At 38.0% G+C, this 16,701-nt stretch overlaps 1 protein-coding gene across 1 annotated transcript; it reads left to right on the top strand.

The window, feature by feature from the left end:
* On the top strand, positions 19-15,978 carry NDUFB5 (NADH:ubiquinone oxidoreductase subunit B5). The gene is made up of 6 exons (XM_005675278.3): positions 19-251; positions 7,733-7,821; positions 9,069-9,135; positions 9,892-9,953; positions 11,467-11,573; positions 15,304-15,978. The coding sequence occupies exons 1-6, from the start codon at positions 128-130 to the stop codon at positions 15,422-15,424; spliced, it is 570 nt and encodes a 189-aa protein (XP_005675335.1). The 5' UTR covers positions 19-127; the 3' UTR covers positions 15,425-15,978.

Raw genomic sequence — 16,701 nt, 5'->3', positions numbered from 1 at the left:
GAAGGCGAGAACGGGAATTGACTTTGCCCTCAGTCAACATGGCCCCTTTCCGGCTTCGCCCTCTTTGGAAGATTGGCTCTCTCGGCCTCCGTTACTCTCCCCCGCTGTTCTCTTGCCCGTAGTAGCCATGGCGGCCATGAGTCTTTTGCATCGGGCTTCGGTTTCTGCAGTGGCCGCTCTGTCCGGCCGCCGTCTTGGCACTCGACTTGGATTCGGAGGCTTCCTCACCCGTGACTTTCCGAAGACTGTCGGTGGGTGCTAGCTCTGGGAGAAATCGAGATTAGGGAACGCGGGTGGAGAGATGGAGGGCTCTTCCCGGGTGACCTTGGTGGAATCTGGAGGGAGCCGGGAATAAATTGAGGACTTGGGGTTTGTGAGAAGGGGCATGGGCTATGTGAGGAAACTGAGGGCTTTCCTGAAGTAATCAGGAAAGTATTTAAGTAATTAATTAGAATTTTTGAGAGACTTTGTCATTCACCTATTCTGTTGCTAATTTGTGGATGAAGCTGAGGTTAGAAAGAGATTAGAAAGCGAAGAACTAAGACCTCTGTTTCTCAGGCACACGGTTCTTTGCATTTTGCACCTGCGCTAGATTTTACTCTCACAAGGTGGGAAGTCATGTTGCTGAGGATCCTGCCGATGCTAATTCTAATATGTGGTCAAGTGGAGCGCTTGGGACTAACTCGTTCTCTAGGCACAGTGATCCGTCTTCATGATACTTTCAGGTGTCCACGAAAATGTTTTCATTTACATTTCTTTTAAAATCAAAAGGTAAAGGACTGTAATGTTAATGCGTAAGTGATGGTAAATCTAGCCTGAATTGTATTCGTTTTATATCAGTGCAGTCACAAAATAATTATTTTTAATGTTTGGTTAGAGAGGAAGGGACCTATATGAAGATCGTAAGTCTTTTCCTAGGTCCTAGGAAAGTCAGGGCAGTCGTGGAAGGGTTATTTGGAGCCTCTCCGAGACTGTGGATTGAACTAAAGGGGAATGAATAATCATAATATTAATAGCAAAGAATCAAATGCTTTGTATTCAGTCTGAGTCCCTCTTGGTTTCTGCAAAGTGAATACAGTGTTATTATCCCCATTTTACAGATGAGGAAACTGTGACTCAATTATTACAAAAATAATTCACTACTGTATTAAATTGAATAATAATAATGACAGCTAACACTTATTGAGCATGTATTATGTGCTGGACACCATATAGATATTAATGATATTCATTTAATCCTCTTATCTAAAATGGGCCGTAAGCTATTTGCCCTATACAATAGATGTAGATACAGAAGAAGTGAAATTTAATGGCAGAAAGGTTCTTCTCCAACTTAAAAATATCTTTTTCTGTTTACTGCTCTTCTCCCAATTTAATTTGAGTTATGTCATTTCACATGAAGAGGCATTATACATAGGGACTTAATGGAAAAATGATGGAAAGGACCAATGGTATTCAACCAATTTCCAGCAGGAATTTGAACCTGCTACAAAGACGCATGTGCTCACATTCCTTGATAAAAGTCCTTTGTAAATCTTTTCTGATTACACATATCCTCTTCACATACTCCCTGCTGCCCCATAGTGTTTGATCATGCCTATCTGGAGATACAGTTCAGTTCAGTTGCGCAGTCGTGGCCAACTCTTTGTGACCCCATGAATTGCAGCACGCCAGGCCTCCCTGTCCATCACCAACTCCCGGAGTTCACCTAAACTCTTGTCCATCGAGTCAGTGATGCCATCCAGCCATCTCATCCTCTGTCATCCCCTTCTCCTACCCCCAATCCCTCCCAGCATCAGAGTCTTTTCCAATGAGTCAACTCTTCACATGAGGTGGCCAAAGTATTGGAATTTCAGCTTTAGCATCAGTCTTTCCAATGAACATTCAGGACTGATCTCCTTTAGGATGGACTGGTTGGATCTCCTTGCAGTCCAAGAGACTCTCAAGAGTCTTCTCCAACACCACAGTTCAAAAGCATCAATTCTTCAGCACTCAGCTTTCTTCACAGTTCAACTTTCACATCCATTCATGACCACTGGAAAAACCATAGCCTTGACTAGACAGACCTTTGTTGGCAAAGTAATGTCTCTGCTTTTGAATATGCTATCTAGGTTGGTCATAACTTTTCTTCCAAGGAGTAAGTGTCTTTTAATTTCATGGCTGCAGTCACCATCTGCAGTGATTTTGGAGCCCCCAAAAATAAAGTCAGCCACTGTTTCCACTGTTTCCCCATCTATTTCCCTAAACGGAGGTAAAATTTCACTCCTAGATTCTGTTTATACACTACTCCCCATTCTTGAAGTTCTGGAAGGATCCTTGCAGATAATCTACACCCTTTCTACTGAGAGCAGAAGGGGAAATAATAGCTATAGTGAGTGTTACTGTGTTTTAGCTGTGTACCTGCTTTCAAAGGTATTTTGCATGTGAAACCTAATCTGTCACTGTGGAATAAAAGTTCATAATCTGCTTTATATTGTTTATGCCTGCCTCTGGGCTTCCCAGGTGGCACAGTAGTAAATAATCTGCCTGCCAGTACAGGAGATGCAAGAGATGTGGGTCTGATCCCTGGGTCAGGAAGATCCCCTGGAGAAGGAAACAGCAACCCACTTCAGTGCTCCTGCGTGGGAAATCCCATGAACAGAGAAGCCTGGCCGGCTACAGTCCTTGGGGTCACGAAGAGCTGGATGTGACTAAGCAGCTGAGCGCATGCAGGCACAGCGGCACACACTCTCTGCCTCTCTGAGAATGTAAGATCCAGCAGCGTAGACAGCCTTGCCTGCTTTTGTTTCCTCTGGAGCCGGACTGCCTAGGTTTCAACTCTGGCTTCAGAATTCAATAATTCTGTGAATTTGGGTCATCACATCTGGGAAGTTAAGTAAAAGGCGCTTAATTACTCTGAACCTACAGGTCTTCAGCTTTAAAAATAGAGGATTTTTTTTTTTTAGGAGAATTTTTACTACAAATGTGCTTATATTCTGTTGACTTGACAGGGAAATAAAACCAGTCTCGTTCTCACCGACAAGTATTTATAACCCTGAGATGTGCTTCCGCATAATTTTGCATCTTTCTAGAAATGTTATTTTGAAGTAAACATCTCTTACCATAAGAACTGTTTAAAAAAAAGAGTGATAATTTTAACTTACCTCAAAGGTGGTGGTAAAGAGTGAGCAGGGAGGGTCTGCAGCACTGAGCATTACCTTCTTCAAGCCCCCGTTGGCTGCAACTTTCTTAAACTTTTAATGCTGCCACGTTATCATCACCCTCAGCACAGATTAAAGTATTCTATTTAATTGAATTATTAAATGTCAAATATCAATGGACTCTAGAAATGAGCTTAAGTTCTCTCCTCAGCTGCAGAGAACTTTTGTGTTGAAGGCTGATGTCGATATATTATGACTTGAAAACCTGAGAAGAGTATTAAAATGATTTTATAAACAAAGCAGTGTGGACTTAGTTCAGACATGGATGATGGGGCATGTTAATAGGTTCTAGGGACAGTTTTAAGAGGTGTAATTGTCAGAGAAGGCAATGACAACCCACTCCAGTACTCTTGCCTGGAAAATCCCATGGACGGAGGGGCCTGGTGGGCTGTAGTCCATGGGGTCGCTAGGAGTTGGACATGACTGAGCGACTTCACTTTCACTTTTCACTTTCATGCATTGGAGAAGGACATGGCAACCCACTCCAGTGTTCTTGCCTGGAGAATCCCAGGGACGGGGGAGCCTGGTGGGCTGCTGTCTATGGGGTCGCACAGAGTCAGACACGACTGAAGCGACTTAGCAGCAGCAGCAGCAATTGTCAGAAAGGTAAAGGGTGTGTTTTCTGATACATTTGAAAGTGGGGCTCTTGGAATAGGTAGGTGTTGAGAGAGAAGGCTGCAGAAAGGGAAGTCAGGACCACATTAAGGGAGAGGGTGAATACAAAAGGGCTTCCCAGATGGAGCTCGTGGTAAAAATAAAAAACTCGCTTGCTGATAGAGGAGATGTAAGAGTCGCTGGTTCGATCACTGGTTGGGAAGATCCCTGAAGGAGGGCACAGCAACCCACTCCAGTATTTTTGCCTGGAGAATCCCATGGACAGAGGAGCCTGGCAGGCTACAGTCCATGAGGTTGCAAAGATTTAGATATGAATGACTGAAGCGACTTAGCACATACACACTGAATACAAAGCCAAAGTATCTTAACAATTTAGTAGGCAGCCGAGAGTATTTAGCAGAAGAGCAGCATCAGTAGCATGCTTTAGGAAGATGCATCTGAGTATTTGGTTGACTTATCAAGCGTGTTGATTACTTAAGCCAGTGAGGTGAAGTGAGCATGGAGAGAAATGGAAGGTTTGAATTTTAGAGTCAAGAGGCCTTGACAACTGATAGATGAGGTGTAGGAAGACAAGTGAGATTTTTAGCCTGGGTAATTGAGTTGGTGCTACAGTTAACTGGGAATAGTCAGAGAATGAGGGAATGAAAATTAGTTTTGGGGCTTGTCTTAGAGACACACACAAAAATCTTACATTGAATTATTTGATCCTCACAAGTATCACAGTTGTCCACAACATAACTTTCCTGAAGTTATTTATATTTAAAAAAATGATTATTGAAACCTTACTTCCACATAATTAATGAATACCTAATTGAGAAATTCCAGGCTTTAGAGAATGGTAGGAAATGCCTGTTTTTGTGGCTGAAGGATCTGAGTTCCAGAAATCCTGCCATCCAGCTGGTTGTAAGCAGTGTTCACGCTAATGATTTTAGACTGTAAGCAGATGGTCCTGCTGTTAATATAAAAATAAATCATGAAAAGAGTTTAGTACTATGAGGTATCTTTTAGAACAGTTAATAGTATAACAGTTATCTAGTACATTTAATGACATGAATATTTGTTCAACAGTAGAGTAATTATATGTGATGAAAGCAAGAAGTTTACATTACTATTTAATATTGCTAGAATGCAGCCAGTCCAAGCTTTCTTCCATAATTTTTTTTTCTGTTACAGTTTCTGTATTTGTTAATGCTTGCATTCGTAAACAGTTGTCCCTAAAACCCCACATAGAGTTTAATCCTTGTATGTATATTTGTGTGTGTATATGTTTCTGTCTGAAAGCGAAAGTTGAGACTATACTATCTCTTCTGAATTTACTTTCAGGGTCTAAAGAAGGATTCCCTGCCAACTTTTTATTTACTTAAGAAATGTAAATTCAGCGATAGGGTTCTCCTGCCACTTGCAGACACTAAAGAGCACGGAGATACAGTACTGAATAATTCAGCTTAGCGTTTATTGTTCTAAAGGAAATAACCAAGTGACATTAGGGAGAATAAGTAGGTGACCAGCTTTGGATAGGGTAGTGAGAGAAGACTTCTTTGAAGAGGTGATATTTGATCTTCTCTCTGAAGGATGGGATGAGGAGGTGGCCATTCAAAGAGCCTAAGGAAAGGCTTTCAGGCCAAGGGGAAAGTAAGGGCAAAAACGTGAAAGCAGGAAGGAGTTCTTAATGACGGAAGGAAATTATTCAGATTGATCAGTAGGAAAGGTATGTCTTTATTCTAAGAGGAGCCATCTGTCAGATTCTTTGAGTGAAAAGATCTTAGAAATTTTCTAGGCCGACCCCCTGTAGTATGCATTGTTATATTCCATTATTGACTCTCAAATAACTTCAGAGTGGGTGTTGGAGAGGCAGTTCAGTTTTATTTTCAACTGCTAAAATTGTCAGAAACTTCTTTCTTGTATTAAGCTAAAAATAGTTTCACATATTGATCCTAGTTCTTCCTTCCAGTTCAGCACAGCCCTTGTCAGACAACCCTCAGCTATTTAAAGACCCTTGTCTGGTCTCCATCCTGACTTCTCTTTTGTAGACCAGTAAGCTTCCATTTTTTCAGCAGGTCAGTTTCCAGCGTGTTTGCCATCCTAGTTGCCTAATTTGGGGCATGCTCCAGATTGTCCCTCCAAAACAGTGTACTCGAGGATGGACACACTTCAGCAGGTCTAGTTAAGAGGTGGGGTGAGGGCTTCTTCTGTTTTGACCCTGTATTTCTGGTACATCAGATTAAGATTGGATTACCTTTGAGTTTTTTTGGTAACCACATGACACCAGTGACTTTTCCTTTATTTCTTTTTGCTCGCACCACAGGGCTTGCCAGATCTCAGTTCCCAGACCAGGGACTGAACCTGGGCCACAGCAGTGAAAGCCCAGAATCCTCACCGCTGGGCCACCAGAGAACTTCCACCAATGACTTTTCTTAAGTTTGTGAGCAACTAAATTTCTGGATGGTTCAGGCAGAACTTCCTGCTTACTATACTTAATCCTTTTCAATTCAGCCTTTTGTAAATGCAGTAGGAGGGATTTTGGGAGGATCCTGTTTCATCATTGGTGTGGTAGCCACTCTTATAGCAGTAGCTCTGTAATGTCAGGAATACCATCTCCACCTCATCTAGGCCATTCATAGAAATCGTGAGAGAACCCTTTGGCAGGTTACTGCATAAGTAATCTGTACCTTTTTGGTATGATCAGCCAGTTGCCCATTACCAATTTTATCTAACTTGCTACTTCTCTCGGTTTATAATGTACCTTCCTTGTACTCCACTAGACTCCACCAACCTGTCTAAAGAGGAACTTTATTTGGGGCCTGTTCTTTTCTGATACTGTATTCCTTTCTTTCCTTTGTTGTCCTTATAGATTTGTAACTTTGTTATCTACTTTTTCTCTCCCAGCAGGATCTATATACCTTTTATGCTGTACACCTAGCAAAGACCTGTACGTAGTGGGCACTTGAATATTTACTGAATTAGTGAGTGGTTTGTACTATTCAGCCCATTTTTTAAATCTCCTTAAAAATTTCTATTGTATCTTTCAAATGATTTATCGAACTACATACTTACCTTGTCAAATTCTCTTGTTATTTTAGAGGCCTTAGTAGTATGATTTATACTTAGTAAATTCATGCTAGCTTCTAATTCTCTTGTGAATTAACCTTCTAAGTTCATTGCAAGCTGCTGCAGGTAATAGCAAATTTTAAAAGACCGTTCTTGTTTTCAAGGTACTTACATTTCAGTGGGGGCAGTTAAAGCAGGTTTGCACACCAGTAGAGTATACAGCAGTTCAGAGGTAGGAGAGCTCTCATCTTAGTTGGGAAGCATTTGGTTTCTTAGAGGATAAGATGTCATCTGGGTCTAAACAGTAGATTTCAGGAGGGGAGAGGTCATTCCTGACATGTAAGTTTGAGCAGTGGGTACAATCTTTCCGATATCTATTATGACTGAAATTCCTTTGATAGTTCAAATTCCTGCTGGATTGAATAATTATCTTTCCATTTATTTTGCATCAAGTCCCTAATGTATATTGCCTCATCATATCAGACAATTTAAATTCTTTTGCAGCATTTATTGCTGCAAATATTTATTGCAGAGATAAAGAGCTCTGTGATCCACCAAGAGTCTCTGATCTTCCTGCTTGCTACTGGAACAAATTCAAATAATCATTTAGATATTTTTGAATATCTTGAATATTAATGAATAAAAATGAAAATGTTGAATAAAAATGAGGAGAGTTAAAGTTTAGAACAGTACGTCTTAAACACACATATATTTTTTGGCAGAGAAGGGATGCTTTATCATGATTCATAAACATGATTCATAAAAAATGTTCATAAACATTTATGCATGTACATTTTCTTATAATCTGATTTTTATCTCCAAATATAACAATAAGCCTTGTATATAACAGGGTAACTTAATATTTTTAGCTCCTGTGCGATACAGTGGAGACCATGGGAAAAGACTGTTTATCATCAAGCCTTCCGGATTCTATGACAAACGTTTTTTGAAATTACTGGTGAGTTAAAACTTTTGTTGAACTAAACTATGTATAAATAGGAATTTTTTTTTCCTATTTAGAAAACATCTTTCATTTTATAAAAGATTTTGTTTTGTAAATGTATATTCCTTTTCTCAAAAAATTTTGAAGTTTTGTAGTAAGGTCTGGTTTGTTATTGAATTTGTTTTTAAATTAGTGAGACTTTCCTTTTTTCAAGAAAAATTCAGACATATTGGAAGTATAAATTGAACTATTTCTTTCTTCTGAAGATTATGGGGTTTTGAAATAATCACCTGTGTTCCCTGTCCCCCTCCCAGTCTATAAATTTTAAAACTGAAAATGGATTCATTTGGTAATAATTATTTGTATTACTAAAATATTCCTTAAATTAGCAAAGAACTCATTGAAGGACTTCTTTAAATATGTAACTCCATTATTTTGAGATGATTTTTTAATTCTTTGTTGTTTAGGAACTTTGATCTCAGAGAGTGAAGCAGTGTGTTAATCATATATTTGTGTCTCAAGACTCTATAAGGAAAAGTAGAGACTTAGAAGGTGGAAGATTGTCCAGACTCTGCCACTGTTCCTAAAGCTGTGACCCACTGGCTGCCCCTGAGACCTTCCCCTGTCTCCTATTGTACTTAATGCCCTTCTTCTTGCCGGTGGTTGATCTCCCCCTTTTTTTGTGATGACCAACTCAAACTCTAGAAATCATCTTCATCTTCTTATATTTTTATTCTTAATATAAAAATTTCTGGGATTTCCCTGGTGGTCCAGTGGTTAAGAATCCATCTTGCAATCAGGGAATGAGCATTCCATCCCTAGTCAGAGAACTAAGATCTCATGTGCAGCAGAGCAGCTAAGCCTGCGAGCCACAACTAGAGAGTCCGTGCACTACAGCAAGGTCCTGTATGATTCAAGGAAGATCCAGTGGGCCACTGCTGACTTGAAAGACACAGCTAAATAAATAAATGTCCCTTAATACATTGCTTTAACCAGAAATTGAAAAATCACTTAAATATATATTGCATATATATTGCATAAGTGAAATCTGACTTTTTTCTTTCATTTTTGATGCTGAATATAGGCATCTAAAAACTAGAGCAAAAGGAAATTATAGAAATATATCGCTTTGTATCAGATCTCCAATTTGGCAAGTTTATTTTATATGAAATATAAGGAAATCATATAATGAGGGTAGTTTGAGTGTGAGGAAAGATAGGAAACGGTTATATGAAAACTTTTTTTTTCTTTTTTAATCTTAGAGATTCTACATTTTGTTGACTGGGATTCCAGTAGTAATTGGCATAACTTTGATAAATGTATTCATTGGTGAGTATCTTCCCCACTGACTAGTAAGTTTTTAAGACCTGTGTATATTAATATAAAAAAGAAATTATGGATATTAGAAGGGAAAGTTCTTTAAATAAAAAACTTAAGCATGAGAATTCATTTCAACCAAATCTTAATCTGCAGTAATGTACGGTGGTTCTTTTTCTAACTTTTTTCCCAAAAAAACCTTTAAGGTCCCTGACTCTATAGACCATATTAAAGACCTGACTTCTTCCTCCTTCTCAAACCAGCTTGGATAAGTCTGAATGAGGAAAACAGAAATACAGGTGGAAAACAAGCTGAGGGATAGAACAAATTTTTTTATCCATCTTGGAATTTAGAAAGTGATAATCTTTAAAGAATGGATTTGTGAATGACAGTAAATACTAGGTTTTCTTGGGAAATTCTGCGTGAAGTACTTCTAAAACTTGAATCCTTGAATATTTTGCCTAGGAGGTTTAGGGAAACTCAGAGGAATAATTTGTTTTTCATTATATCTTGTTACACTAAATAAAAACAAAATGAGAACTCTTATATGATGCCTATATGCAAAGCCTTACACATAGAAGACATCTAAAAAATATATAGTGAATGATTTTCCACCAGATTGAAGTGAATTTAAAATATTAGACATCTTCATTGCTATAAAACAAAAGGTTCTTTAAAACCACAAGAGATAGGTTTCTTATTTAAATAGTGAAAAATTAACATAAACTCCTGTTACTAAAGTTGAATATCAGTGTTTTCTCTTACTAGGTGAAGCTGAGTTAGCAGAAATTCCAGAAGGCTACGTCCCAGAACACTGGGAATATTTCAAGGTTGGTATAGGTCACTAAAAGTTATTTGCAGGGTTAGGTGCCTTGTCAATGTACTGGTTAATAGCTTAATTTAACAATTGTGATACAGTTTTAAATTCAGTTTTTTATATCAAGTAAATGATGCATTTTGTGTTCACTTTTTATAAGCAACTTCTTTGGGTAATTATCTGCATTGTAAGCTTCATGATTTTTTAAAGACCGACTCTGTACTGTGTTACTAACCTAGCATAGTAACAAAATTTATCCTGTGTTCTACACCATAGGAAAAATTGTCCTGATACTAATGCTGGCTATCATTTGTTGAATACTCACTGTGTAGCAGGCATTTTGATAGTGTTTTACAAATATTATTTCATAATAGTACTATTAGTTTTCCCACTTTAAAGCTGAGGAAGCTGAATCTTAAAAGGAGGTAGGTGACCTGTTTCAGGGATAGGGTCAGTATTGGAACATAGAGGGTCTTGACTCCAGCACTATGAATTAATCATTTTACCATGCTGTCATTGCTACTAAGGTAAGGTGACGTAAGGTGAAGTCGCTCAGTCATGTCCAACTGTTTGCGACCCCACAGACTGTAGTCTACCAGGCTCCTCCGTCCATGGGATTCTCCAGGCAAGAATACTGGAGTGGGTTGCCATTTCCTTCTCCAGGGGATCTTCCCGACCCAGGGATCGAACCCAGGTCTCCCGCATTGGAAGCAGACGCTTTAACCTCTGAGCCACCAGGGAAGCCCACTACTAAAGTCCCAGATTAATTCTGTTACTTGTCTTTATTAAGTGTTGTAGTAAGATGGCCTTGATTACAGTGTGTTTCCATGTTTTGTTATCTGAATGAATTATATTTTAGAAAAGAAATACTTCATTATTAACTCTTAAGGTAACGCCATACAATTAGCTTATCTTTGCTTACTGGTGAAAACAGCTCCATTTGGGGATCACCAAACCCCAGCTTTTGCACTGAAATCTGCCACTTAAGATATTCAGAGCATAGTGTAATAAGAACGAGCACAAGTTTTGGAGTCAGACTGGCCTGAGTCCAGACACTGCAACCTAGTAACTGTACTGCTACTGCTAAGTCGCTTCAGTTGTGTCCGACTCTGTGCGACCCCATAGACGGCAGCCCACCAGGCTCCCCCGTCCCTGGGATTCTCCAGGCAAGAACACTGGAGTGGGTTGCCATTTCCTTCTCCAGTGCATGAAAGTGAAAAGTGAAAGGGAAGTCGCACAGTCGTGTCCAACTCTTCTCGACCCCATGGACTGCAGCCCACCAGGCTCCTCCGTCCATGAGATTTTCCAGGCAAGAGTACTGGAGTGGGGTGCCATTGCCTTCTCCGAGTAACTGTACAGTCTTGTACAATTTGCTCACCTGTAAATGAAGACAAATACAGTATCTACAGAACGGAGTACATAAAAGTGTTACTGATTAACCTGAGATGGTCCTTTTAGGAAGACAGTACACGGGAATAGTGATGTACTTTTTAGACACTAATCTCAAAACAAATTTTCTCTTGTAGCATCCTATATCAAGATGGATTGCCCGAACTTTCTTTGATGCTCCTGAAAAGAATTACGAAAGAACAATGGCTATCCTTCAAATTGAATCTGAAAAGGCTGAATTACGGTAAAAGAAGTGTGGGGGGTGGAGTGCAGGGAAGAAAATCCTTGCCTACAGTTGCAAACCACAGGAAGAAATTTAATAAAACTTTCTTCAACACTGTAAGATGCTCTGTGTAAAAGGGTGACAGTGGCGAGAGAATCTTCGCCATCTTTAGAATGGAGATGATGCATTGGAGACTAGGAGACTATTCAGGATAATATCTGTCAGATTACAAGGAATTCTTTTTTTGAAATGTCCTGACCCTTTTAAGTGCTAAGCAGCCCTCTCCTTCCCCTTCTCCCTGCAATTCCCTTTTCTTCTGCACCCAATCTGATCCTTCAAGGCGACCACGATTTAATAATGATTTCTTGTATACATTCCTAGGAAAAATTTTATATATTAAAAATATATATTGTATTTATCATTTACAAAATGTATCAACACAATGGAATCCTGTTACCAACACTGTTCTGTGCGTTTTCTTTGTTTCATGTAAATACATAGTCATCCCTTGGTATCTGTGAGAGTTTGGTTCCAGGACCTCCAGCAGATATCAAAAATCTGAGAATGCTCCAGTCTGTGTAAAATGGTGTAGAACAGTCAGCCCTCCGAGGATAGGGAGGGCCTACTGTATCTTGATGATCTTCCTGTAATAGCATATACTCCATTCTTTCTCATAGTTGCACTGCATGGATGTGCCTTAATTTTTTAAACCAGTAGGGGACCTCTTGTTGGTTTTTAGGCTCTCTTCAGGTTTTTTGATATTGTACATTGTGCAGTGCTGAATATCCTTATGCATATATTTTGCATATTTATTCAGTATATCTGGAATATAAATTCCTAGCAGTGGCTCTGTTAACCACTTGTTGTGCTTTACATTTTTAAAAATGTATTTGTTTAGTTTTGGCTGTGCTGGGTCTTCTTTGCTGTGCAGGCTTTTCTCTGGTTGGTGACAAGCAGGGCCAGTCCCCAGTTGTGGTGCATGGGCTTCTCATTGTGGTAGCCTCTCTTGTTGTGGAGCATGGGCTCTAGGGTGCACGGGCTTCAGTAGCTGGGGCGTGCAGGCTCCAGAGCTGTGGTCCAATAGCTGTGGCACACAGGCTTAGTTGCTCCAAGACATGTGGGATCTTCCCAGACCAGGGATCGAACCTGTATCTCCTGCATTGGCAGGCAGATTCTCTTCCACTGAGCCACCAGGGAAGCCCATGCTTTACATTTTAGATAGCTCTCGTCAGATTCCTCTTTAAAACGTTGTGCCAGTTGTCTTTTCTGTCATCAATACATAGTAATTAATTCTGTTTCTCCATACCTTTCCCAGTAAAGGAATTTATTAAACCTAAATATTTTTGCTCATAAGATAGTTGAAAATGTTATCTCATCATTTCAATTCTGTATTTTTTGGCGAAGTTGAGCATTTTTTCATTATCTATTGGTTATTTGTGTTTCTTTTTTTAGGAATTGCCCATTTTTCTACTAACTTATGCATTGATTAAAATAACCTTTTGTTTTTGTTGCAGATTTGTTTTCTCTGGCTTGTCATTTGTCTTCTGACAGTGTAGAATTTTTTTGCAACATAGTGTTTTTATGTTTCAGATAACAAAAGTGCAGTAATACCTAATATATTTTGAATACTTACTAGATACTGATACTTTAATTACTTTATATATATTACTTGTTTAATTGTCGTTAGGTTTGTCAGTTGTTTTCTTTAGCTTCCATAATTTTATGTCATGTATACGTCTCTGTGAGTAATAAAATAAGTAAATATACAAGTGCCAAATTAGTTTTTTAATGTTTGCTCATATTTCCTTTTGCTACTTTTAAATATGATCTTATTTGAGATTTATTTTGCTATTGGAGTGAAGTTTACATACAATCAAATGTACCCATTAAGTTCAGTGAGTTTTGACAAAAATAAACTGAAATCACCACAATCAGGTGATTTTGATCACCTCATGAGTCTCTTTCCTGTCCCTTCAGTCAGCCCCGCTTCTTCAACTCTTGACCCCAGGCTACACTCATCTACTTCCCATTTGTTCTGCTTTAACTTTGTAGTTTACAAAAATTGCTATGATATTGAAGAATATTTAAATGATTAAATGAACATATGATTAGCTTGTTTTCTGGATGTAAAATTACATATATATGTAGTTTCCATATAGAACTGTCATTAAATATTTAAGAGTGTGGAACAGCATTATGCCTCATATTTGGTTAACTTTGGACATTTTTGAACTTCAGACATATACCTTTGGTAAAACACAAGATTCTAAAATTTCTTAGACATATGGAGATCCTGAATAATTTCAAAACAAAGTAGAAATAAAAGCAGGACCCTGACTTTTACCCCTAAAAGAAAAATGCCGGTGTGAGCATGGAATGGGGAGTATCTACAGTTTTAAAAAAAATACATGTTTAGGTGTGTAGCAAACGGAAGCGTAAATGAAAGGCGTAAAATAGGAAGGGACTGTCTTCCATAGGGAAATAACTATTAGTTTCAATCCTCCACAATTTTTAATACTCTATTCATGTGTATATATACACAGTCACAAATGCTTTTTTCTGTTTTTTAATGAAATGGGAAGATGTTACACATATTTATTTTATACCTTGCTTTTTTAACCTGACAGTATATCTGCCCCCTCCTTTCCATGTTACTATTTACGTAGATTTCCCTTATTCTTTTTAACAGGTGCGTAGGCTGTCCATTATATGGGTGCCATAATTTATTTAACCAGTCTCTGTGATGAATATTTTAATTACTTTCATTTTGAATAATTACATTCTAAAAAGTAGAAAAGAAAAAAGATTATATTTAATCCCCCCAAAAGAGAAATATATTTTCTTTATAAATATATTATCTTATACTATCACCAAGATATATTATCTGTCATAGATTGGGTTGGTAAGCTGGTTATGGCTAATAAAGTGAATAAATAACTATGATAAATTTCCAATGCTATAAAAAGTTAGTATCTATATGGTCTGTAAAAATGGAAAGTAAAAGGCCTGATGGAAAAGGGATTATTCCAGGAATGTGTGGTAGGTTATACAAAGGCTTGGCTGTGAAAAAATGAACATATCTTTCTAGAGCAGAGATTATTCAGTTTGTAAAGAAGGCTGAGGACAGATGAGTAAATCTTAGAGCTGGAGAATGTTTTTCTTTATCCTGGTTTTCCTTTTCTTCACCAATATTGATGGTCTGTCCAGTGTTGACCAGGCTCAGTGTGATGTTGGTGGCTGGTGAATGAGATACCGTCCCTGCTCTCAAAAGGTCTGTCCTAATAGTGATGGGCAGCCAGTGTAGACGGCATGTGCGCTCCTCAGGAAGGCCCGTTTCTCTTTTAATTCCTAGCATTTAGCACAACAGATAGTCATAATAGTAGACATTCTGTAAATGACTCTCTTAACATTTAAAAGGCAAGAAGACAGGAAATGCATTACCGTTGTTCAAGTGAAAGTGATTTGCCCAGACAAAGAACCAAGAGAATTCATTATCAATTCAAGTGATATTTGAGGGATTAAAAATAATATTCATTGGCTAACTACATAAGCAAGATAATAAAAGCCAAAATAAGTCCCAAATTTTGCTCATAGGTGTATATCAGATATATGCATACACATGGATCTGTGGAGGGACATTATATTTTACACAAAAGCAAGACTCTCAAGTGGTTGTTCTTTACAGAGAGAATTCATTAAATTTATAATGGGAAATGCTGTGATCACAACATCACTATTCTATTTCTTACAGATTAAAGGAGCTGGAAGTACGAAGATTAATGCGAGCAAGAGGCGATGGCCCCTGGTTTCAGTATCCAACCATCGATAAGGCACTTATTGATCATTCTCCAAAAGCAACCCCTGACAACTAATCTTTCATTTCTCTAAGTACAAAGTATATTGTCTTTAGGTGAAAATAAATTACTAAATATATTCTGTATTTTTTCTGTGTGATAAATGAAAGATCATTTTCATTGCTCTGTTTCTCAATATTGGTTCAGATTAAGGCTGTTTTGTGTGCGATTTCATTTTTTCCTCAGCTTTACTGAGGTGTAACTGATGAAGTTGTAAGATGTTTAAAGTGTACATTATGATGATTTGATATATATTGTGAAAGGCAGATTCAGGTTTCTGGTTTGGGGCTTTCAGTTGCCTCTTTTAAGGTTTAAATATGATAAAAAAAAATTCAGAGAAATTGGAATTTGTGAACTCATAAAGGTATAGCTTTGAAAGATTAATGTTTTACTTGTCTGATAAATGGAAGTTAGAGAAATCTATGTTGAATATCAGGAAATATGCAATTTCATACATGTGAGTTGTAGATACCTAGATTACTCAAGGGCAACTCAGAATTTTAAGTTATACAAATGTTGAATCAACTATATAAAACATTAACACCTTAATAAACAATTTTTCAGTGAACACATCTCAAAGTTTAATGTTTTCATGGTTTTTAGCCATAAACTGTTCTTTTTAAATGTATACACATGTTCATTTCTTTTTTAGATGCAATATGCAATATTCCTTAGGGTTTTTTTTTTTGTAAACACTGGAGAGATTCCACAAGGTAAAATTATCACTGCAAAAATTGTGAAATGAGCAAAAGCTAAAATAATGGCTGTCATTTATTAAGCATTTTCTGTCTGCTGAGCACTGTGCTGAATAACTGAATTTATTCACATTGTTTTCAAAATGACCTTAGGAGGTACTATTACTTTCTGCATTTTTCAGATGAGAAATTGAAGCTCAGAGTCTTGAGACACATACTGAATGCTTCAACTTCCAAAATGAACTTTTAGCTTCAAAAATTCACTTTCAGTGAATAGCTTTTGAATACCCTTGTGCCCTAAGGGCTGTTTACAATCCAGCCATCATCCTTTGGTGTGGTTGCATTTTCTTATTTCCCCAGAAGAGGGCTGCCTCACCCAGCTTCTTGCAGATTTTTTTTTTAATTGCAGATTTTGATCTGAGGATTCCTGAAGCAATCGAATTACCACCTCAAAATTCTGCCAGAGTATTTGAGAGAAGGATGTCCTATCCCTGAGCCCCTGCTTGCATGAACCATTCAGTTTTGTAGGAGAAAGGGAAGGAGCATAGAAGCAGATAAGTCTTATCAGAGGAAATTGTTAATGATGCTACACCTATGTAC

Source organism: Capra hircus, chromosome 1 (assembly GCF_001704415.2).
Source record: "Capra hircus breed San Clemente chromosome 1, ASM170441v1, whole genome shotgun sequence".
NCBI lineage: Eukaryota > Metazoa > Chordata > Mammalia > Artiodactyla > Bovidae > Capra > Capra hircus.
The sequence above is the reverse complement of the archived record's forward strand: the minus strand, read 5'-3'. Positions and strand labels throughout refer to the sequence as shown.